Source organism: Danio rerio, chromosome 15, assembly GCF_052040795.2.
Source record: "Danio rerio strain M-AB ecotype USA chromosome 15, GRCz13ab, whole genome shotgun sequence".
Lineage (NCBI taxonomy): Eukaryota > Metazoa > Chordata > Actinopteri > Cypriniformes > Danionidae > Danio > Danio rerio.
Window position 1 is genome coordinate 31,140,718 of NC_141035.1, and position 24,480 is coordinate 31,165,197.

At 36.5% G+C, this 24,480-nt stretch overlaps 2 protein-coding genes across 8 annotated transcripts in view; one reads left to right on the forward strand and one right to left on the reverse strand.

The window, feature by feature from the left end:
• Window positions 1–504: 504 nt before the first annotated feature.
• On the forward strand, window positions 505–14,903 carry pitpnaa (phosphatidylinositol transfer protein, alpha a). Of its 4 annotated transcripts, NM_200935.1 has the most exon segments (12): window positions 522–637; window positions 5,808–5,838; window positions 8,223–8,371; window positions 8,504–8,595; window positions 8,753–8,760; window positions 9,246–9,320; window positions 9,436–9,519; window positions 11,226–11,303; window positions 11,385–11,495; window positions 11,703–11,825; window positions 12,855–12,920; window positions 14,103–14,903. In NM_200935.1, coding segments are annotated over 11 exon segments (816 nt in total). In that variant the 5' UTR covers window positions 522–620; the 3' UTR covers window positions 12,903–12,920; window positions 14,103–14,903.
• A 6,651-nt stretch (window positions 14,904–21,554) lies between these two features.
• Window positions 21,555–24,480, reverse strand: part of git1 (G protein-coupled receptor kinase interacting ArfGAP 1) — a 49,169-nt gene continuing 46,243 nt past the window's right edge. For all 4 annotated transcript variants that reach the window (XM_087284268.1, XM_087284266.1, XM_087284267.1 and 1 more), the window contains one exon: window positions 21,555–24,059. In XM_087284268.1, coding sequence (XP_087140394.1) covers window positions 23,844–24,059 — 216 coding nt within the window. In that variant the 3' untranslated portion in view covers window positions 21,555–23,843. The remainder of the gene's footprint in view (window positions 24,060–24,480) is intronic.

A 24,480-nucleotide genomic window follows, 5' to 3' on the forward strand; every position in this document is an offset into this window, starting at 1 on the left:
ATTTCTATATATAAATTGTTATAACCGTTTTAAATATCTAATATGTTAAATCCAGAGCTTATTATTCTGACGCTGTTGTATTATTATAGCAGCAGAGTTCAATGATAATTCCCACGGAATGGAGAAAGACTCGTCAGACTGACCGGAAAGTCAGGTCTGACACAGGCTTACATTCAAAGAGGCTACAACAACACCTTCACACCCAGATCATTTCTTCTGAGGTCTCGTCCTAAACCGAAAACCAGCGGAACAAGAACGTCTGCCTTGCATCGATGTGCACGATTTTGTCCCGTGTGTTTGAGTGTTTCCGTCAGGTCGTGCGTCTATTTTAGTGTGAGTTCTACGTGAACTATTTATTATCAGAGCAGGGTGTGGCGCCACGGTCAGTGCGTGCTCTTGGCCAATTAGATCCGTTCCTGCGGCCGTTTTCAAGCCGGTAGGTGTGGTTGCTGTGACGACGCGGCTCTCCTGTCGACATCTTTCAGGAAATGAATTTAAAGAAATGAGAAATCCAGGAACTTGAGCTGAAACGAGTCACGGCGGGCAGATCTGAAGAGTCGACGAGGAAACTCTCTTAAAGCCAGTTTGAATGTTGGACACGGGGCGGCAAAGGAGATAACATGTTGATAAAGGAGTTGTAAGTATTTTAGTGAGATTTAGGTGTGCTGAAGTTTTCATTGTGCGCTGAACTTGGCTTTCAGGCGCGTGCTTGTTAACTTTCGCCGGCTGTTGACTAATGAAGGGGATTTATGTTTCAATTCTGGCTAATTAATGTTTATGTTTTTTCTTGGGAGAGTTCGTTTTTATCAAATTACGTTAGTTTGAATTAAGTTATGAACATTTATTTGGAATTATACTGTGTATATTTCAGTTAGTTCAAAAAGAGCCACATAATGGTTAGCAGACAGCAGTTACTTTGTTTTCTTTGGTCATTACTTTACATTTTGGTCATTTTTGGTCAATTTGCATTATTTGGTCATTGAAGTTACAAAACTTTACAAACCCAGGTACAATCAATGTGATTGTCACATGCTCAGTTCTGCCGGTCACGCGTCATAATGTACCGGTGTGCACCTCGCGTCATAATGCACTTTGAGACTTAAATTATTATACTGTTTTTTCACGTATTCAGGAATTAGATAATCCGCTAACCTTATTATGACAACAATATTTACATAACAAACGACTGGAATGTGTCCTGACTTGGTAAATATTGTATTAAACGTCATTATGTTGATGGTATGATGTCATGACAGCCATACTCGTCAAGTATCCCAAATCCAAATGGTTATGCAAGCTTAATGTGTGATTCCTCCCTGCTTTCAGTGTATATATTTAAGAAATAGGCTACTTTTGATGCGTCTCTAACATCATTTCTAGGATGGTAATTTTGTTAAAATCTTTTACATTGTTTTTTTTACAAAAGTCTTGTACATTTTTACATTGTTGTTTTAAAGTACAACATATGTTCTTACACAACTTTGGAAATTTCACATTCATGTAAAGAAATGTTTTAAAGCTAAGTCAAATTGTTAAGTTTCTATAATTCAACAATATGGCAGCACTTTAGACTAGGGCTGCACAATACATCATTTCAGCATCGATAGCGCAATGTGTGCATTCGCAATAGTCACATCGCAAAGTTGTGCAACGTTGAGTTGACTTTTCAATGTAATTTTTACATTTACATACACAAAACCATTATGCATGCACTGTTTATTTCACATTTATGCTTGTAGTTTATTTATTACATGTTATGCGTGATTCATTTACTCCCCTACAGAATAATCCCAGCCAATCTAAATTAATACATTTGGAAACACTCTAGGGACCAATTCTCACTATTAACTAGTTGTTTATTAGCATGGAAGTTAGGCTTGGGCGGTATCCAAATTTTGAGACCGTCAAACCGCCTCCATATTTTACCCCGGTATCCGGTATTACCGGCGTAATAAAAAAAATTATGACGTAAGGCTCAGACAGCGTCACCAAACTGTTGGCTTGAGCCTAAACCATTCAGAAACTGCATAACTTCTATGCAATCTTAGGCTCGCAGTCAGAGAGGAGAGGGAGAGAGAGAGGGAGAGAGAGAGAGCGCCAAGCGACGCACAACACCCCTCTCTCTCTCTCTCTATCTCTCTCTCTCTCTCTCTCTTACACACGCACACATCTCTCCCGCGATTTATTCAGAAGTTTACTCCCACACCGTAAGAAATCTGGTCGCGGAACAGCAGCGGGAATGCAGGGCTGTAATCGGGCCATAAAAATTATACCCGATAGGTCCCGAGTCCGACAGGTACATTTTGATTGACAGCTTTATTAAGTCGAACCCGTTTACAGCCCGACATTATTCAAATGTGCTCCTGCACACAGCTCTAATGCATTTTTTTCAAGAATGAGTCATTTATATGTTTTAACATCATTTATTCGTAACAAACGTAGACTATAGGCCACTTGAAAGTTGGAACAAATAAAATAAGTCCTCTGAAACATCGTAACATCTCAGCACTCTAACACTTTGCCTTTAAATTGGCTAACACAATTTAAAAAAGAAATCGTGCTTAACAAATCAAATTAAAATAAACTCTAAATGATGACGGGTATTTTGGCAATAATGAAATTAAGATAAAGGCTCTGCAAGAATTGTTTCTCCATTTCTCTTCACAATCTGGCATTAGGGCGGCGGTGAAGCTGAATATTAAAAGAATAATGCCACCATTAGCCTGTATACTCTGTCTAAATTATGATTATATGGTTTTATTAATATTTATTTATAATTTTAAACCCTGTACTCACCAAGATTAGGCTACGTGTGTTTGTGGAGGAACATTATTAAATCCACTGGCTTTAGCGCAGTCCTGCGCTCACGGGCTCCTGCAGCTGAACACCCTTTCCTGCTGCTACAGGTCGAGATGCAGAGTTCTGATCTGGCAAGTTTTAGGTAGGTTTGTTTGTTCATCTTCTACCAGTCAGGAACATGCATTTAATTTGCCATGACAGCAGTTTCAGGGTAGCGAGTGGCCTAGTCATTTTACCTGTCAGCTTGCGGTTTAGGGCTCTACCGTAATACGCAGTGTATGTGCGACCGCGAAATACCTGCGGCTGGAATAACCGCTCTTTCTGAACTAGTGACTGGCTTGACCGCCGTCAAAATTCTCTTTTTTTTACTACTTCGTCATCATTTGCTTCACCTTTGCAGGGATGGATTTTAATGCAGGGATTTGGATTTTTTCGGGTCTCGCCGGGTTCGGGCAAAGATCTTCAGCTCTAATGCAGACCTCTCGTTCATATTAACCACGTCTCCCTTCTATTCATTCGAAACTGCCAAACTGCAGGACACTTTGAAGCGCCCCCCCTCCCTCTCACCCTCTCACCCTCTCCCCCTCCCTCTCCCTCATTCTCTCTCTCTCCTCCACACTGTCCCGTGATGACAACCACACATACGTTTTTGTAGGCATTAAATAAAGGATATTTAATATTTTATGACGGTATAACGGTATTGAAACTCACACCGTTTCTATTTTTAGATCCCGCGGTATACCATAATACCGTAATACCGCCCAAGCCTAATGGAAGTTATTGAAATATTGGCTGCTATTGTTCTACTAAAGCACGTTTTCTGTATGATCTTATTCTACATCCCTAATCTTGCCCAATACCTAAACTACCTTAATAACTTTTAATTAGAAGCAAATAAGGAGTTTGAAAAGTCAAAATGGTGTGCCAAGAACAGGAATTGAACAATAAAATAAAAAGTATATCGCAACATATATCACAGAAAAACAAAATATCACAATGTCAGATTTTTTTCTATATTGTGCAGCCCTACTTTCGACAATACAAAAAAAATATTTAAAAAGCCACTTTAATTCAATTAATGTGTTATTAATGGTAAATGTGCTGTCATTTTATGAAAGGAAAAACTATTCAGGCATTACAGATGTGACATTTGCAGTAAAATCTCAAAACATAAATTTATAGAGAAAGCAAATGTTAACATTATATTAACACATCTGTCAATATTTTCCAAAACAACTAACCACAGAGTTATAGAAGCAGAAAAATATTAATCTGTAAACATGTTTTAGATTTTAAATGAGGAAAATAAACATGCTTTATGGATGTGACAAAAAAGTCAATGAGTTTACAGCATACAATATACTTTGTAGAAATTCTTTGAACTAAACTGCACAACCCAAAAGAAATAATGCTTATCAAAAGCATAAGAGTTGGCTCTCTATAGAACAAAAATGATTGATTTCATTTTATTTGACATTTGTGGCATTTATGAGGAAAAAATCTTAATTATGGATGTGACGTCTCTCTGTTAATGGATGTGACCGATGTGAAATTGGCGCTGTTGTGATTTTGGTAAATCAAATGTAATTGTTTGAAAACATTAACAGAGACATTTTGAGTGGTTTTTAAAGAGCTGTAAAATACTTGCTTGCACAAATAAAGCAGAAACGGTTTCGCTATTTTGACGAAAACTAAATTTTTTCATGGCAAGGTTGACATTTGCATGGAATTGCAATAATGTTGTGTATTTCATAGGGCTGGGTGAGTAATAAAAACTATAATCAATTATAGGTTCTGAGTGTCAATTTCGATTAATTTTCAAGGTCCATTTTTTTTTTCAATTACTTTCCCTATCATGTGTGGAGTTTTGCGACCCTGCTCTGTTAAGGCTACTTTCTACTTATTATATTATGATTTATACTTATTATGTTATTCTGATATTATACTTCTGCCAAGCGCACACGTATACGGTCTGGCAAAGTCTTCGCATACCCGCGCACCTCTCAAAAAAATGAAAACTACACATCACAATGACACGTAGCACAAGCTTTGTGATTGGTCGATTTGGTAGCGGTGACAAGGGTGGGCAGTGAGGAGAGCCACGCTTTAGGCAATGTGTGTTTTAATTTCAGTTGATCAGCGTTGAGGTTCAATAAAAAATAATAGATGGTGTGTTTCCTTCAATTATTTTAAAGTAAATTAATGCACCCTTCAATCAAAAATCTCTCACTTGTAATATGTGAGCATATTTATTGTACAAAACTTGTCAGTGAACTATGAGGGCAAAAACATAAATAAATAAAATAATTGTTTATTAATCGTAAATAAGTTAAAATGTTCAATTAATCGAGTTTTTGATTTTAGGCCAAATCACCCAGCCCTAGTATTTAATTTATATTTTATATTTGTAAATGTTTGTGTACATACTCTGTCATTTATTTATTCTGTCATTACATATTCTGTCATTATGCATATGGTCAATAATCTTTTAATTCCACAAGTTTTCTAAGGACATGGAAAAACCTGTGGATTTAAAAATATTAGGGGATTTTGAAATGTGAGAATTAATCCTGGTTTTAAAAGATTAGGGTACTTTTGTTTTGTTCAACAGGTTTATTTAAATGTGCTTTTATTTGCTGCTCTTGGTTAGAATAATAAGTTTTGGAGCTCAAAAATATTTTCAGCATGCTGACATCTACATTTTTTGATAGCTTTGGTTTATGGACAAATCTTACTTTCATGCATTTATTTTCTAAGCAAGTAAACTGATGAGAGACCGTGTTATCTGAACATGTTATTTCAGAATGAAGCATCACCAGTGCACACTAGCTGAAGTGTTCTGCTGTTTATACAACATTATTAATGCATTTGTCTATAGACTGTAAAAACGGGCTGGTTGCCAAGATGTCAAAGAAATGTATGTGACTGAATAAATGAAGAGTTCATAGGTCACTGTGGCATTTTTGCTGACATAATAGGCTTACTCTGTTTTTCTTTTCTTTTTTCAGTCGAATCGTCTTGCCCGTTTCTGTTGAAGAGGTATGTACTGTATTTTTTCCATTTGGAGTTTTTATGGTTTTATTTATAAAACATTTCCATTTTGGTCTTGGCACAATTGTAAACACTCTTAAGGTTTCTGGATATGTTTTTGGCATAATGGCAGTTTGTCAGTTTCTCCAGTTTTTCAGGCTCCACCCAGTTTCTTTTAATGGGTAGGACAGTTTAGACTGTCAAATTGATGAATTGAAGCACTGCCACAACAGTTTGTGGGAAAGTGGCCTGGTTAACTGCATGCCTGTGTATAGTAGATGAGGATTGATTGTAATTAATTGTAACCCGAGACTAAGCTTATATCATTTTATCAAGTGTACTGTCTCAGCTCACCAAGCAAAGGTTGAATTTGTTTTGGCGTTGTAATTTCTTGCCCACCCTGTTGTAGTATTTGTTAATTTAGGCTGGGGTGTTTGATATTTGAATGCCTTTGCATGGTCATTCTGTGTTTGTCTTGTTTGTATAAGAACTCATTGGCGATAAAAGAAGTCAGTTGTTCTTGTCTACAAGGCAGTGAAAACAGACACAGGTTTGGCACGTGAAGTTGCATTCCTATCAGTTCACCTGTTCAAAAGACAGCATAATGTGGAGAATTGAATTACCAAACCAGATAAAACAGGAAAGATGTTGAGGATGCTGCATTGTGGAAAATGGAATCAGACTGAATGTCAGTCTTTTCACTGGTTTAAAAATAAATAATTTTTTTGACAAGTAATTTTGCTGGAATATATTTCAAGAGTTCACACTTCGATATGCGTGACGCTATTAGCAGGTTTGGCATGCTGTCCTGGGAGAGAACCCTGAGCTCAAAGATAATTGAGTCCAGGCTCCTGCCTGGTCAATAAGTATATAAGGGGGTCCGAGATCAGGTCTCGAGCTCACTCTGATAAAGGGAAGAAAAGTAGGAGATGAGGCGAAAGGGGGGGATATTCTTTCAAAAGAAAGATAAGGGAGTAGGGCGAATTTGGTCTATTTATTGTAATCTTGAATCAGTCTGATTGGATTATTGCTGATTACAGATGAGAGATCAGCCGTTATCAATCATATCACGTGCTCCTCTCGAAATTATTTCGTAAAACTTCACTTACTAATGTAAAAAATGATATTTACACATTAATATATCTGTACACTATAATTTGTCAGTTTGTAAATGTGTCCGTATTCATCTGTTTTTATATTTAGATGGCATAATAATCTGTTGCACCCTTTAATGTACATTTCTAAAACACAAATAATGTTTTGCATGTGCTTAAAGGCATTTCAAGAGAGTTTAAAGCATTTAAGTACAAGATTTTTACAAGATACAAGATATGTTTAATAAATAAATAAAAACAAAAATACAAGATATTTTTAATAAACAATACTTTTACTGAATTAAAACAATAAAGACTATACAATTTCTGCTCCTGAAAACCATAAAGCACAGTTTATTTAACTTTTTTCGTTGCTCTACTGTAATTATTTTGCTTGCAATTTGTTTATTATTGTCCAATACATGATTCAAACCCTTACAACATCACCCCAATCAATCTAAAATAATATCATTTTTATTTTAATACATATATTTAAATAGCTTTTTGAAAAAAAAAAATCATTAACACATTAATATATATGTACTCTAATATTGCTCAGTTTTTAAATGTATCATTATTCCTCTGTGCAACAGATTATGGCATCTACATATAAAAACACTTTAATGTACATTTGTAAAGCACAATTTTATAACACCTAATCTTTTTAAAGGCTACATTTAACAACATATTTTAATTGTTCATTATGTGCATCAAAGTAATAATTGCTTCTATCATCATTCTAAGTGTATTATTAGACGGCACCCCTGGTATACATTTTAGCAGTTATCAATCATTACATGAAAACAATAAAAAGCCGTATTCTGTATGTTGATTCATTATCAAATTTTCTTACATTCTAAATAAAGATTTACTTGTAGTATTTATGTAAACAAAATGGTTAATATCTGCAAACTTACTGGTTGTTTTCTATACTGCAAAAATATTTTTGTACTCCTACAGCCTGTTTGGGATCTTGGAAGCTTGTCAAAGCTCTTATGCATTTATTGGAGACATTGGATAACATTTACTTAACATTAGTTTCCCATTTTTATATAAGCATAACAGATTGTCAGGTTGGAACTTCCTTTGGTGAGCCATAAAAAAACGGACAACTGCAGTCTATATATGGTTATTTATCTATGCAGATGTTGAATCATCTTTCAGCACTTTGTGTAGCCGTGACATGCAAATGGTGGACATGACAAAACATTCTTTTGTTTGTCATTACGACATGTTATTCTATCATTTGCAATTGTAAGAAAATGTGTAAAATATTTAATATTATTCTGTGATCTGCAGTACCAGGTGGGTCAGCTGTACTCTGTAGCAGAAGCAAGTAAGAATGAGACTGGAGGTGGAGATGGAGTGGAAGTCCTAAAAAACGAGCCCTACGAGAAAGAGGATGGAGAAAAAGGACAGTACACGCATAAGATTTACCGCTTGCAAAGGTAATAATATTATTAATTATTCAGCACTATGCTGTACTGCATTTTGTGGTGATAATATTAAGCAGAAAACTGTTCATAGACTGTATCTTAGGGTTTTTCTATGGGATTCTCAATCTCTTTTTTTATATGCAGTAAAGTGCCAAGTTTTGTACGGTTACTGGCCCCTTCATCTGCCCTGATTATTCATGAGAAGGCCTGGAATGCTTATCCTTACTGTCGCACAGGTACTGCACACTATCTCACAACTTTACTGAATATACTGGAGAATTTTAACACCCTGACATGGAGCAAGTAAACGACTGATACAGATAAACAATGAAGTTTACAACTGTTTTTCTTATTTTTTTTATGTGCTGCTTGCATTGTCATGCATCACTTCAGTTCTTACGGTGAGTGTAATGAAACCAGTGTAAATCTGTTCATGTTTTTATATATATATATATATATATATATATATATATATATATATATATATATATATATATATATATATATATTTATTTTTTTTGTTAACTTAGAAAAGTTGGTTTCATATAGGTTGCTTTTGATTTATATATATATATATATATATATATATATATATATATATATATATATTATTTTTTATTTATTTTTTTAAATACAGTAAATCTAAAATATTGTAAAATGTTATCGCAATTTAAAGTAAGTTTTTATTTTAATATATTTTAAAAATTTAGTTCTTTTCTAACCAATATTTTAAAGCAGTTATAGGATGCGGTACTGTTTCATTTTCTATAATTCTTCTTTTTAAATAATTTTCTCTTTTATAATTTAATATATTTTTTTTTCTTTTTAGAATTCTTTTTTTTTTTTTTTTTTTGTAAATCAAATCTGTTCTGTGTCTCTTTTACAGAATGAGTACATGAAGGACAATTTTCTAATCATGATTGAGACGTGGCACAAACCTGACCTTGGTGAACAGGAAAATGTGAGTAGGCAACCAACATTATGCAGATTATAATACACAGGACAACAAGAAGCAAAATTTGAAAACATTAATAAATCTTGCAAAACTAATCACATCCCTTCTGTTTTTTTTAAAGGTTCATAATCTTGACTCTGAACGATGGAAACAGGTTGAGGTGATACATATTGACATTGCTGACAGATCTCAGGTGGACACTAAGGTAAAGAAAATGCTCTTTAATTCAGATGCATAATTAAACTCATGTTTCACTTTTTTCGGTGGTGTAACAATAGTAGTCAGCTTGGACTCATTACTGTTTACGCTTCTATTGAAAGTGACATAGGGTGCTTTCACACCTGTGAATCGATTCAGTTGTTCCGAAACAGAGATTACTATTGCTACATTGTTGCTCTTTGCTCTTGGCGTTGTTCGCTTTCACACGGCAAAATTTCTAAACGGACCAAAAGAGCTAAAACAAGTCACGTGTGAGTAAACTCCCCTCACATTGGTCAGAGTTTCATGGTTTATATTGCAGAATCCTGCTCAGCTGTCAGGGGAGGTGGTTTTGTGGTGTTTGACAAGGTGCGTGCGACGTGTCTGAAGAGCGAGGAGGAATGCGGTGGGGAGGGCTGAAAAGGGTGCGCGACGTATTAAAGGCATTCGGGAGTCCCTGTGCTTTGCGGGAGACTCCTGAAACTTCCGGGAGACTTGAGATGTCTGTAATGAACTCCCGCCATACTCATAATTCTCTCTTCATATAGCCGTATGCATATTACATATCCATAAAACACTGTAATATAACCCAGCTCGGATCGTATCGCTTTCTCACTACAAACGATCCGCTCCAGAGTTCGTTTCAATCAAGCCAAGACCGCCTCATTCAAGCTATCTCGGAGCGATTGTTTTGGCGCGGATCCGAGAGCGATTGGTGGATTCAATAGAGTGCATTGATTGATTCAAAATGGTAAAGTGAGTGAAATATCTTTTAGCCACTAGAGGAAGCTACTTTGCTCTTTTCTTGTGTTTTGAAATGAAATATAGGATATATTAAATTTCTACTCAACAAAAGGGACTGATCGAGATGTATTTAGAGCTCTATTTTGAAGCTTTTACTTGTATAAAAAACTCATAGAGGAATTAATATCAACCACTTTATAAAGGATTTTTAAATAGTATATTGACGTCAAAAAGTATAAAGAACAAGTCACTCCCTGAGAGGACGAGTCACTAAAAAAATTTGAGTGAATCATTTAAGACCGACCTATTACTAGTGTAGGCCTAGACACTAGTGTGGTGGGCTTTAATATCCCTGCCTCTCCCATTTTCAAAATAAAAGTCTCACATACATAGTAAGTTTAATATAAGTTTAGAAAAACAAAAATAATTCTAATAATTTTTCTCACTTTATTCAGCAATGCCGAGGTATATCTATATTTCATTATATGACAACTTTAACATGCATCTCTTGTGACCTCTTGTGTTTGGATTTTGTTTTATTTTATCATGCTTTTTCGGGGTGCTCAAGACGATGCTCAAGTATTATTGAATGAAGGAACTGAAGTTACAAAAGTAGCTGCCAAAATGAACCATGACTAAACTATGATTTAGATGGTAATCGATGTGTTTTGGTACAACACAGCAAATATGGTATCCCAATATTGATAACTGATCACACAAAGTTAGTAGGCAGAGAGTAGCTAGTCTTTTGTGTTTATGTTTGAGCAAAAGTGTTTAGATTGTACAAACAGTCTAATTTGATCTAATGTGTTTTCATCATCCGGAAGTGCTTAGAAGAGGACTAGCTCAAAACATTTTAAACCCCATTTACACTTGCATTTAGTGTTATCCACTTGTGATTGGGTTTGCGAAAAGGTATAATGGGTATAAAGATACTGAAAATTGCTAATATTTCAAACTTTTCAACAGGACTATAAACCAGACGAGGATCCAGCCACTTTTAAATCACAGAAGACTGGTAGAGGCCCATTAGGACCTGATTGGAAGGTGCATTTTGATTCTGTATCTGAAGCTCCATTTATTTTTTTGTAGTCATGTGGCTGATCATGTAGTTTATGTGTGTTGCAGAAAGAGCTTCCTCAGAAGAAGGACTGCCCTCATATGTGTGCCTATAAATTAGTCACTGTCAATTTCAAGTGGTTTGGCCTGCAGAAAAAAGTGGAGGGTTTTATCCACAGGGTATGAAACTATGAAAACCTCATGCTGCATTCAATTTGACTCACTGCTTCTATGAACAAAATGTCTATTATAACATAACGGAGGTGTGGTTTAGAAAGATAAACAGTTAGTGTTTGTTCAATTTATTGGAGGGCTTGGTGTGCTGTTCTATTTATAATGCAGTGACTGACTACTATAACATTTATTGTTTGTTTGGTTTTACTTCAGCAAGAGAAGCGTCTGTTCACCAGCTTCCACAGGCAGCTCTTCTGCTGGTTAGACCGATGGATCGATTTGACCATGGAGGATATCCGCCGCATGGAGGAGGAGACACAGAAAGAGCTTGATAAGGTGAGTTAAAGGATTACAAAAAAATCCATTCTTCACTTGAGCCATTACACAATTTTTACAATTTTTAAAAAGCTGAATTAAAATGCGAGAAATTTAATTTAAATTTGGTAGATTTTCAACTAACTAAAAAATGATTTTAATTTAAGGTTTAGTTAATACTAAAATGACTATAAATAAAATAAAGCTATCATTCACCCAGAAATGCAAATTGGTTCATCATTTCATTGCTATATATATATATATATATATATATATATATATATATATATATATATATATATATATATATATATATATATATATATATATATATATATATATATATATATATATATATATTATTATTATTATTATTATTATTATTATTATTATTATTAATATTATTTATTTTATTTTTTTTTAAAGATAAATAAAAATCGTACTTATGTTTATCAATTTAAAGATAATGAATGACATCTAGCGTTTAGCTTTTGAAAAGAGACACAAAAAACTTCGTTTCGGAGTGGTCCCATGCAGCATGTGCCATTAGTCTGTAATTTAATAAGAGCAGTGGAAAATAAAAACATCAGGGTGTTCAGTATTTCAGTTTTTTGGTAATGATGCCTTTATTTCTTTATTATTATTATTATAATTATTATTGAAACATTTCTGTTTTTGAAAAGTTATTAAAACATTTCTATTCACCGCTGATGCAGTAAAGATTCTTGTTAATAATACTGATCAACTTTGGTCAGGGGAGATATTTTTGTGGCTGCATTGACAAAGTTGTGGCCGATATCCTCAAGATTATATATTTTATGTCTTAACAAATAATTGCTAAATGGCAGATATTGTCATTTTATATTGTTTGTGCCGAAAGAAATTAAAATTAAATCTCTTCACTAAAATTCTAATGTAATTGATTGCATTTAGGCAAACGCATAATGTAAAGTATGACATTTTTTATCTGCTAAAGATCACTTTTATCTATGTTGTTAAATTATTAAAATTTAAATATGAGCTTTACGTGGCCTTTTTCCTTTTTTGCAGATGCGAGAGAAGGATCCAGTGAAAGGGATGTCTGCCGCAGATGAATGAGGTGCTGCAGTTGGGACTGTGAGTGTGATTTAGTTTTGGTGAGCTTGTATTAGTTGTAACTTTATTTTGCTGTGCTGTTTGCATGCTTTTCTGCTATTGTAGCTCATCTGCTTCAATGTTGGATGTGCTAGGAAATGCTCTTCTGCAGACCTCGGTTATATTAAGTGGTTATTTAATTACTGTAACCTTTCTATCTTTTCCAACTGGTCTGTTCATTCTCTGGCATCAACAAGACATTTTTGCACGCACAACTCATTGCATTTTTTTTTATTTTTTTGCTGTTCTTTGTAAACACTAAAGATGGTTGTTTTATAGAAATTTTAGTCAATAAGTGGCTTCTGGAAACTCATACCAGACCATTTGTTGCCAAAAATAACCCAGGCTCATTGAAAATGCATGTTTTAAGCCTACAATTTTACAAAATGTAAAATGCGTCGCTCCGGCCATGAGTTTTTCGATGCATGTTTCAGATGACATCTACTAGAGGACGCTCTCGACAGTTTTGCAAATCTGAAATGCATTACTTGGGATAAGTTTTGATATACTCGTCAGATACACATCCTTTTTGTGCAAGTTCACAAGATGGTAACACGTGCCATACAGATCACTTTGCGTACGACTGACCTTAACGCAACCAGTAGTGTTTTCAAAAGCAATTGTAAGAGAAAAGTGCACTGCGGCCACATTGCGGCCACACTGCTTTTATCTGTTTTGTGGGACCGTGCTTTCCAGAACTTGAACCAAAGCTCTCTTCAGCCCCAGTACAATAGTACAAAGTGAGCTACTCTGCAAACTGACCACACCAAAAAAATGGAGATGCAAACGTATTTGAGCATTAAAAAAAAAGATGTTTTGTGGTATTTATTAGGGAAGAACTGCACACAAATAATCCTATATTTGTTGATGATGCAACCCTGTAAACCTACTGCAATCAATGGCGAAATGCGTTATGTGCTTTTATAATGTAGGCTGAAGCATTTATGTCCAATGAGCCAGTGTTGACCATCACCAAAATCTTTCTGCCTCAATCTGAGACTTAATTTGAAGTTCAGCAGATCGTCTTGACCAGGTCTACATGTATTGAGTTGCTGCCATGTGATTGGATGATGAGTGTCTTGCAATATTAAGCAGCTGAACAGTGATGCCTAATAAAGTGGCAGACACGTGTATAAATAAATGTTTGTATTTCTTCTTTTTCAGATGTCTGCAGCTGTTTGGCTGTGTCCTAGTATTGGATCGTTTCTCTACAGTATGATTGGCTGTTCTTTGTCTTCATCCTTCACTCCAGTAGTTTCTCTTTATCCACCTCTGTACAAAGAACATCTCATCCTGTGATGTTTCTGAGCATTTTTTTTTTTTTTGGTCTAGTCCATTTTCCTCAGATTTCCTCTATTTTGATTTTCAAACTCTGTAATTGCATTTCCATAAATGTTTACCCCCCTTTTTTGTTTAAGTTCAGCAACACCAGCACTCGTGTATTTAAACACCCCGTCACTGCTTGCATCTCTAGCATGTTAACATGCTTCTCAAACAGATGCTCCACCCTTAATATATTTGCTTGAGGCAGCTTCATCTTGCACAAATAAAAAAACTCAAGATGAAGCTGCCTCATGTCAAATGACCATGAGTTGATCGTATTAGAGGGCTGCAGCTGACCCATTGTTACTCATAAGCCACTTTTCTCAGGACTTTTTGTAGATCTTAAAAGACTGAATTTGAATAATGTGGTAATACCAGGTTTACAGTAATGAAGTAATGGTAAGCTTACTTCAGTTCTGCTGGACTTCCAAACAGGGTCTAGAGAAGTAAACATTGTGTTGTGTTGGAGATGTATTAGCACAAGGTTCACTTAAGGATTTATTATGAACTGTATTCAGATGTTTAAGTGTCATTCTGCTGCTCTGTCCTCTCCAAGACTACGTTTACTGGACATGGATACAACTCGTTTCATAATTGTGCCTCGACCCAATAATGATATTAAAAAGAGTTTATATTATTGTTGTCAGTGGTATGCATTTACTTATTTGGATGAAGTGCGACAACTCATTTAGAAAATACTTTTGTTCTTACATTATATATATACATTATATAAATATAAAATTTACGGTGAGCAAAGTAAATTTTAGACTTGTTATAGACATGTTTGTTCTATTGCAAAATCAGTAGGTAACGAGTATTAGCATACATAAAAGCATCCCATTGTCTTTTAAAGCATGAACAAGACTTTAAAATCCCTCTGCAGTCTAAACAGTCAAATAAGATGAGCCTCAAAGTGCGAACTGTATGTATTCAGATGTTTTTAAGTAGTCTACACCAATAATAATTGCAGGGCTTTAAAGCTTTGTTACTGGCCAGTTGGTCATTAGCATTTTTTGCTTATTCAGACCTGAACGCCCGAGAATGGTGTGGTTTAGCATGATTATCTAGTAGCTAAAACTATTGTAATTATAAAAATGTCAACAGTGTCATTATTAGGCCTATTATTATTTTTTCAATGTGGTCATGTCATTGGCCCGTGAATTCCTGCTTTACAAACCATTTCATGACTGTAAATCATAACAATGTCAAATTAGCCATCATGACATTAGTTATCAATTTGTGGCTCTTTTTGGATTCTCAGAAGCTCTAGAAATTAAAAATGTAAAACAGGAAATATGTTGAGATCATTGATGCTGTTTACATCCTCAAATTAGCGTTTTCAGTGTCTGCGAACATCACTTGTCATTATTCTGCCATTAAAATTGTTGGTGTTTAACTGTTGACGTATTAAATAACGTTTTATTGAAAGTTGTAAGTATTTATACTTTTGTCATAATTACAGTGACATAAGCAGTTTATTTGATTAATTATAAAAATGTATTTCAACCGCATGTTTATTCAGGGAATAATGCATACAGTTTCATAACCAGTAAACTTCATCACCAGCCTTTGCAGGTGTGACGTTATTTGGCAGAACTTAAATTAACAGCACCAACCTAATGGCGATTAGATGTAGGCAGTTTAACACTGTAACAAATAAATTAATTCAAATATTGTAGTCCCGGTTATGTCCACACATTTCTATTGAAAAAGTGCAGTAATAATAACTAGATTATTAAAGTTCGTCAGGACAAATTTTCAGGCTGGCTTGAGAAAGCCTGTTCGTAAGAGTTTATTTAAAAAGGATAGATAGATAGATAGATAGATAGATAGATAGATAGATAGATAGATAGATAGATAGATAGATAGATAGATAGATAGATAGATAGATTATAGTAGTTTGAAAAAGTACTGACAGACAGAGATAGATTCAATGTTAAGTCAATGACAGTCACTTAAAATGGAAGTCTATGGGATAGTTGCTAGGGGACAGTATCTGGTTGTTAGGGGTGTGGCTAGAAAGTTAAAAGGCCATCAATGATTGGCTGCTGGCTAGACTGAGTTAAATGAGCTCAGCCATTAGTCTGTAGGACAGTCTGGTGCAGAGTTATGAGCTCACAGAGATGGATCCAATTTAAAGTCAATGACAATCTTTGGAATGGAAGTCTATGAGACAGTTTCTAGGGTCCCATAAGTGGTTGCTAGGGCGTGGCCAGAAAGTTAAAACTCCTCAGTTACAGACAGGTAGTCTGAGTTAAATGAGCCCAGCTAGAAGTCTGTGTGACAGTCTGATGCAGAGTTATGAGGTCACAAAGTTTGGTTAAGTCTACAGGATTTTTTCGTCGGCCCCGCAATGTTTTTCGGAAAACCAAAAGTCGGATTGGTCGTAAAAGATATAGCACACCGAGTCAGACCAGTTTGGAGGTCTGGTGTGAGTTTGGTGGTCATAGCTCAAAAGCTCTAGAAAGAGATACTTTGATTTTTAGTCTCAGAAGAAAAATAGGATTTCAGTAGTCTGGCTTGCTTTCACAAGCCAGCCTAATAATAAGCAGTGTATGTTTTAATTAAAATCGCCTTACCTTAAGTCTGAGGTAACGTTAATTAACTTGGCTAATTTCTTCAGTGGGGAGTAGTAATCCTTAACTATTTGGTGGAAAATAAGGCTCCATAGTAATCATGAAGCTATTTAGTACAATCTCTCAAGATGTTTAAAATATTTTAGCAAAATTTAGTTCGAAGTAATGTTACAAAAAATAAATCTGTAAATCTGACGTGGAAAACCAGCTAAATTCGGCGGGAAAATGCATCAATCATGCATAAACAATCCTTGAGGTCCCAGCAGGCCCGGCGCTACGAGGGGCAAAGGGGGGCATTGCCCCCTCAGAAAGAGTTTGTGCCCCCCAGTTTTTATAAAGGATTGTTCACTCAAACTGAAAATTGTTTCTGTCATTAATTACTAACATCCCCATCCTTCCAACCTTCAGAACACACATTTAAATATTTTTAAATATATGACCTAGCAATTGAATTATGAGAATGGCTATATCATGATGAACAGTGCTTTATAATAACAATAATAATTCCTTACATTTCTATAGCACTTTTCTTGGCACTCAAAGCGCTTTACACATAGCGGGAATCTTTTCATCTACTTTTTCATTTATGCAAGAAAGAACATTACTAAGCTATAGTATGAACAAAGAGGGTTACATAAATATAATTCCAGCAAGTTAAACAAGTTTAAATGATTTACACCAAGAAAGCGTTTTAAATGCAGTGTAATTGTTAGAGTCTTTTAAAGAGTTCACATAAATTTCAAAGTCATGAAAATAAAAAAGTAAGGGTGTTTCTTTGAACATTTACATTTATGGATGTAAAATTTTGTTTAAAAAAGCAATAAATCAATAATAAATTTACAATGAAAAGGATCTACACTCAGAGAGTAACCAAAGAATACAATTTTTGGAAAATACAGAAGTTTGGAAATAAGAATTTTTTAATGAAATTGGAAAAGTCAACCCAAAACACTTTACAGTAAGTACACTCCCAAAATAAATGGTTTAGAGTTTAATCATATTGAGAACAAAATGAGCATTTAGGGGAAATATTGTTATTAAATTTAGCTAGTTTGGTATTTATTGAGTAGCAATCTCCTCATCTACCACCAGTGTAGCATCCACCTGGATGAAGCGACAGCAGCCATTTTCCACCAGACCGCACACCACAGAGAGAGAAGAAAGATTAATGAAGCCAATTATGATATGGGGATGGTTAGGACTAGGAGGCCTCGATGATGGACAGAGGCCAGTGGGTAAATTTGGCCAGGATGCCAGGGTTAAACCACTACTCTTTTTCGAAATACATTCTGGGATTTTAGGGTATATGCTGAAGCATGCTAATAGGACTTTTAATTTGCCAGTAACCTGTGTTAAGCGCTTCCGGCGAACTGTAACGTTATGCCAAAGGAAAAATCTGCACGTTTTTTAAGGTCTGTTTTCTTTAAAAAATCATCTCCACTGGCTGAGTGATATCCGATATGAAGTGGGTCTCAGATTGTACTAGAAGCACTGCATTAAATTACATTTTCTCCGCCATGTCTTTATAATATGAGCATTTATTTTACCCCAGCGCTATCCTGCCGATCCTGACGGGCGAGTGCGAGTAAAAGGCCATTTGTCTGGTTTTACGCTTGAACAACTGAATGAATGCCAAAGTTTATTTAACTGAATGTATTTTAATTACATTACAACATGAATGCTGTAAAAGGAACCGTATAAAATGGAAAAAACTCACAATAACCGGTCACCGGAAGTGTATAGGTATATGGGAACAACACTAGCTCGGCATATACCCAATTATATTCATCTGTCTCCATATTCTACTGCATCCCAGAATATTACACAGCACCAAAAATGTAAAAAATATACATATTGAATATGTTTAATATATTTTTGTGTAAGGCAGAGGGCAACTCGCCGTGACGCAGATTCCCGAATCTGTGTCCTCCAATCAGGTGAGCCCTCTTCAGCGCTCGCCATGACAACGAGACAGCAGTGACGTGCCTTGTAAAAATTTGCATCTGTACTCCTATAAAGCTTGTGTGCTCTATCAGCGTTGTCAGTTCGTTCGGTGTTGCTGTTTTTACTTGACCAAGGTGAGTTCAATACCGACGGGTACGAGTGGAGCCACGCCAATCTTACGAAGTCCTCTTCGTGAAGCTTCACTCGGGCCCGTCTGTGCTGTAGTTCCCTGTGGTTTGCGTACATAAACGTAACATCGCAAAGAATATTACGTGTTTGTTGCTCGAAATGTGCCGCCGAGCAACATCCAGTGAATACTGGCACGGCCTGGCGCCCGGTCTTCTCGTGCACTCCCTGGGGCGAGGCGGCCTTTGAGCCCTAGGCAGGGAACAAACAACCCCCGAAGACCCTCAGGGAAACAAGGGGGGCCGGTAGTGGGACCTCGCTGCGAGGGTTATGGTGGGTGGGAGTAGCGAGGCCCAATCATCGTCTATTTTAAACTATAGTTTCAAACTTTAGTTTACTATAGTTTGAAATAGACACCATGGTTACTGTTGTGATTTAACTTCATGCAAAGAGCTTAGAATGACCAAGAGCACCAGCCCCGGATTCTGCCGTTTTGAAGTGAAAACGATCGGCCGTCCATTGGATCTTATTGCTGTCGCAATGAAAAGCAGCTGCTTTATTTTTATTTAATTTATTCAAAAAGCGCGCTGTTGTTTCCCAAATTGTAAAGTGTCGCCTCTTGGTGATTCTATGCTCTTTGTCTGACTGCTGTAATGTTTTGCTTTGTTTTTCAGCTAAGCTGTTGAGCAAAGAAGGACCATTGAAGACAACAGTTAAAGACAAGCGCGGGTTATATTCACGGACGCGCGCGTTATAATGTTTCCGGGTTGTTTTCTGAAAGTTTGTCTTGTTTGCATGTCAAACTAAATAAACTATACTCTTTCTAAACAGCTGTCTCGTGTTTTATTTGTCCTCTACAGCAATGCACTGTCATGTAAGTCTGTTGAATGCATTTGTATGCAACATGGTTTGACAATGCAGTAGTCAAACAAATAACTGGTTGTTATAAATGGACCTTCATTAGTCAACATTTGGTGTAGGTAATAAAAAGTTAATCAAAGATGTTCTAAGACATAAGGGTTATGTTATGGTTGTTTTATAACTATATTTATTATTATTCTGTATGTTTAAAACCAGCAAATTATACTATATATTTAACACGTCATGAACTTACTGTTATTTTAAAATTTGCTTAATAAAATGTCCTAAGACAAGAATGAGTGTTGTTTTGGTTTTATGTCAACCTACAGTAGGATTTAGGTTGACTACAGCAGGTATAGGCTACACATCATAGGGAGTTTTTTTTAATGACCCAAATTAACACGTCTCTTACTCAAGCACTTTTAGCATGCAAAAGTCAAATTTAAGTATATAAAATAGTTTCCAACAACAAAATTTTGACGTGAAAAAGACCAGTGTGGTGGTGAGGGGAAAAAAAGTCGTTATATATATTTATAAAAGAAGTTGAACAAGTTGTCATAATATTTAGTCATTAGATTATGTGACCGCTAGATGGCGCTCAATTAAAAGAAGCGTTCATTTCAAAGGAGCGCTACCCTGTACTAAAATGGCGGCTCTATTGACGCATTCCTTCCAATAGACAACATCAGGGTAGGCGACATCCAATGTATATTTCTTTGGGAGCTAACTAGTATTCACGTCATATCATGCTCAACTCTTATTACTCTTTTACGCTCTTTGAGAGTCTTGGCGGGATTTCAAAATGATATTTAGGCTACTATGAAGTAGCAGTACCGTCTGTGTACCATAGTTACACAATGCAGCATTTAGCTCGCTCGTAAACATCGCTGTCTGAGCAGAAGTTTCATCATTAGCCCTGAATGTCAGATCTCAGGAGCTGTATTTTTAGATTGCCCCCTCAGAAAGAGTTTGTGCACCCCAGTTTTTATAAAGAGACCAAAATCAGTCACCAGGTCTAGTGCCCCCCTATGGATTTAAAGTGCCCCCTCAGGTTTGACTTCCTGGCGCCGGGCCTGGGTCCCAAATAGCAAAATACACTCGGGCCAGTTCCGGCTAGATTCTCGCCTGCCGGAGACTTACCACGGCCCGACTCCGGCTGCCGGACTCGGATGCTTGTGGACTCACTGCCCGATTCCGGCCCTTATCAATCGGGCCAGATGCGGCGGCCGTAAGCCGTAAGAATCGGCCCGAGAGTAATGTGTGCTGCGGCCCGGAGCTGTCGCGACTCAGTATATATATATACTTTTATATAAAACCTTTTGGTATTACATTGGTACTTGATACATGGTTTTACAACCCTTTAAGTTGATATAACAGCAAATGCAGGCTATAATGTAAACACAAAGTGTAGGCACTGCATTTAACCTTTGAATAAAATGCAAACAGGAAACAGCATACATCCTATGACGAAAATAATCAAACGGACAAAATAAATACTCACTATCATTATTTTACTTTTGAATATTGGTCTTATTCTGTATATCATTTCTGCTCAAATTTAACATTTCAAAAAACACTTACTCTTTAACAGGCAGTAGCCACCTGGTTGACCTTTTATCCATAGGTTCATCATATTTATCATAGTTGTGTCAGACTGTCAATATATTTTTCAATCCAAGATTTGAGCCAAAACAATTTTTTTAAGTTGATTTAACCTTGATTAATGTTGGCATTTGCACAAATGTGTAAAACACATTGATAAAAAAAAAAAACACAGGACACAATGAACTTTCGGTTTTGTTTATTACAAATGTACAGCTTATGAGTCTTTATTACGATTTAAATGGTTTTGCTTAGTCTTTTATTTAATTTCTATATTTTACAGGTAGCCTCTGCTAAACGAATTTCACCCATCAGCTAATCTCTCAAGTAAGAACAACTGAGTGATAAAGAACAGTCCTAACAGGTAGGTGCAGCTAGTATGACTGATCACAGAATAGTGTCAATTAGTCGGTTTAAAAATAATTCCACTGGTGCGTTACGTGAACAATGAATGCATCTGCAGCAGGACTGCTGGGAAAATGCCTACAAACTACTTCAAAAGGAATCAGAGTTGGACCTAGTGTGTGCAATTACTCCCTTTCCCATAATCCTCTCTGAATTTAGTGCTTATTTAATAATGGCCCAAACTCTTTCTCCCAAGGCATCATTACAGTAAACCATCTAACAGTGACATGTTTAGTGGGAAATTAAAAATCTAGAAAAAATAAAAATAAACAATGCATACACTGATTTTACTCACCATGTGCTTCTAGTGTGAAAGAGAGAGACGCCAGTCACTTGATTGCGGATTAAAGTCAGTCTAGCAGATGTGCAAAGGCAATGATCAGACAATCTTTTTGACACGTTTTTAGGGACGCTAAGAATATCCCATTCCCCAAGTTCAAGAAACAAAAGGCAAGAATGAAAAAATGGCTTAACTTAAAAGGCTGGTGGGTAAAACCAATATGGAAAAAAGGAGGTTTAAGGCTCATAGCATGACATCTAAAAATGCAAAGTAACTGTACAACAAATACTTGATTTGATCACGCTCGCACACAAACGTGGCATCAAGCCTCAGGCGGATAAACGTTCATGTATGTGCGTTTATCCTGAAAGCTCCAGTTTAACTCCTCTCCCATGAACATCCATAAAGCGAGGTGCTCATTTGCCCCAATTCAACAAAAAAGAAACCCCGATTGCCCCATCTACCACCACAGAATGTGACTTCACTGGTCCTGATGCAGCAGATGGACATCCCGTATTTTTCCCTGTCACTGTCTCTGAAATGTTAGTGTTGAGAACATTGATAGTGGTCATCTTCAACCATCAACATTCACATGATTGTAGCTTATGAAACATAATTAGGGTCTTCTTACATTAAAAAAACATTAGATGTGTGCTAAATTAAAAACAAGAAAAATAAACAACGGCAGGAAATCAAAATCAAATATTTTCAAACGGACAACCAACCACACACACAAAAAAAAGCCTGGTCCAGAAGAGTCTCTGCTAAACTGATGAAGGCCATTCGATTAAGTCAATCATGTGCAGATAATCTAATAAGTAAAAGACATCGTGTCCGAAATGGGTGGTTTTGTCCTAAACTAATGAGCTAATGTGATGATTGTGCTAACACATTTGCATTGTTCTGATAACAAACCCACTAACGTAGGGATTGAGATGCAATGAGATGAGAAAAGCCGGGACGTATCCCGGACGAGCCCCCGTTTTTGTACCCCAACTTCTGTCTTTGTGCTCAAACACGACAAACAACAAACAAACAGAGGAATCCGCAACTGTAGTGTCTTCACTCTCCTCTGCTCCTTTGGCTAGTGTACAACACACCTTGATTAAAACAAAATAGTGAAGTAAAACACTGTGTGAGTGAACCAGTGCTTCTATCACTGGAGGACGGGAGTGTTCCGGTTAGTTTTCACAGGTTACTGTTCACCCCGTTAATGTTCGCAAAGCTCTGTGTGACAAAAAAAATTAAAATAAAATAAAAAATCAAAAGAAGACATCAATAACAGTAACAATAATATGAAACAGAAGTCATAATCATTAAAATAACTCCAGTGTGTTGTTTTCGCAAGTCAATACATTTGTCCCAAGAGAAACGAGTCAATGGAGCGGCACTTTAAAAACACAAAAATCAATCGAAAGGGAGATGGAAAACTGAAAACAAATGAACATTTCTGGCTCTCTGTAGGTTAGGAGTGCCTGTGTGTTTCACAAAAAGAACCAAACAGCAGCCGCCCATGCGCTCACTGACCATCAATCCTCTGTTGTGTAGTGTTCAACCATATAGATATAAGAAAAGGAGTGCAAGGAAAAGCAGGCCGCTCCATTCGGCTTCTCCCACATCTCTGCATCCAGATGCCCAGAGCTGGATTCATCACTCCGTCTTCGCTCCCTCATAGCACTTTTTTTTCATCACCTGACTAACGATTCCCAGCCGTCAGTTTTTACTCAGTGTCTGCTCCCATTTCTCAGTCTTTTCCCCTGCCCGATGGAGCCCAGTGTGCCGGACGGGTCACTGTTTTTTTTCGCGGGTGGTGATGGTGACCAGCTGCTTGGCGGCTTTGGCAATGTCGTATGCGCACTGGATGACCTGCTGGGTAAGAAGCTGGTAGTCCACTGTACTGGCCGACGAGTCCGAAGGCGCCGCTTTACGACACTCCACCTGCAAACGTGACGCACTTGCTGCCAGGAGCTTCAAGGAAGAACGTACTGCATCCAGCGCTGGTCTCTGAGGGAAACAAAGAGGAGGACATAGAGATTCAGTGCATCTGGTTTGACATTTTTAAGCCAAAAGTATAACTCATTTTTTTGTGTGTACATTAGCAAAACAATAAGAGAATAACCTAGATTAAACTAGGTGCATTATTGAGCAAAAAGTCCTATAGTCCTGTAGTCCTATAGCGAGTTGAGCGATTTGCTCGTTTGAGGCATGAATCGCTTGACTTAAAAAATCTGAACATTAGCGGACATTCGCGCCATGTTAATCAAGAGCCTTTATTTATGGGGGCGTGATTATGTAGTAGTGAGTGTTGTTGGTGTCCCGAGGGGAAATCCTCTTGCAGACACCGAACAACAGTTCATCAAACTGGGCTCGGCTAAGTTCCAAGCACAGCTGAAAGCTTCCATTATCCAGGTATAGTTTCTGGAGG

Excerpts from the sequence above, each read along its gene's own strand:
- pitpnaa (XM_087282577.1), top strand. The coding sequence starts at position 8,557 with ATGAGAAGGCCTGGAATGCTTATCCTTACTGTCGCACAG. Across the intron at positions 11,496-11,702 it reads TGGAGGGTTTTATCCACAGG|CAAGAGAAGCGTCTGTTCAC; the intron begins GTATGAAACTAT and ends GTTTTACTTCAG. Across the intron at positions 11,826-12,854 it reads CACAGAAAGAGCTTGATAAG|ATGCGAGAGAAGGATCCAGT; the intron begins GTGAGTTAAAGG and ends CCTTTTTTGCAG.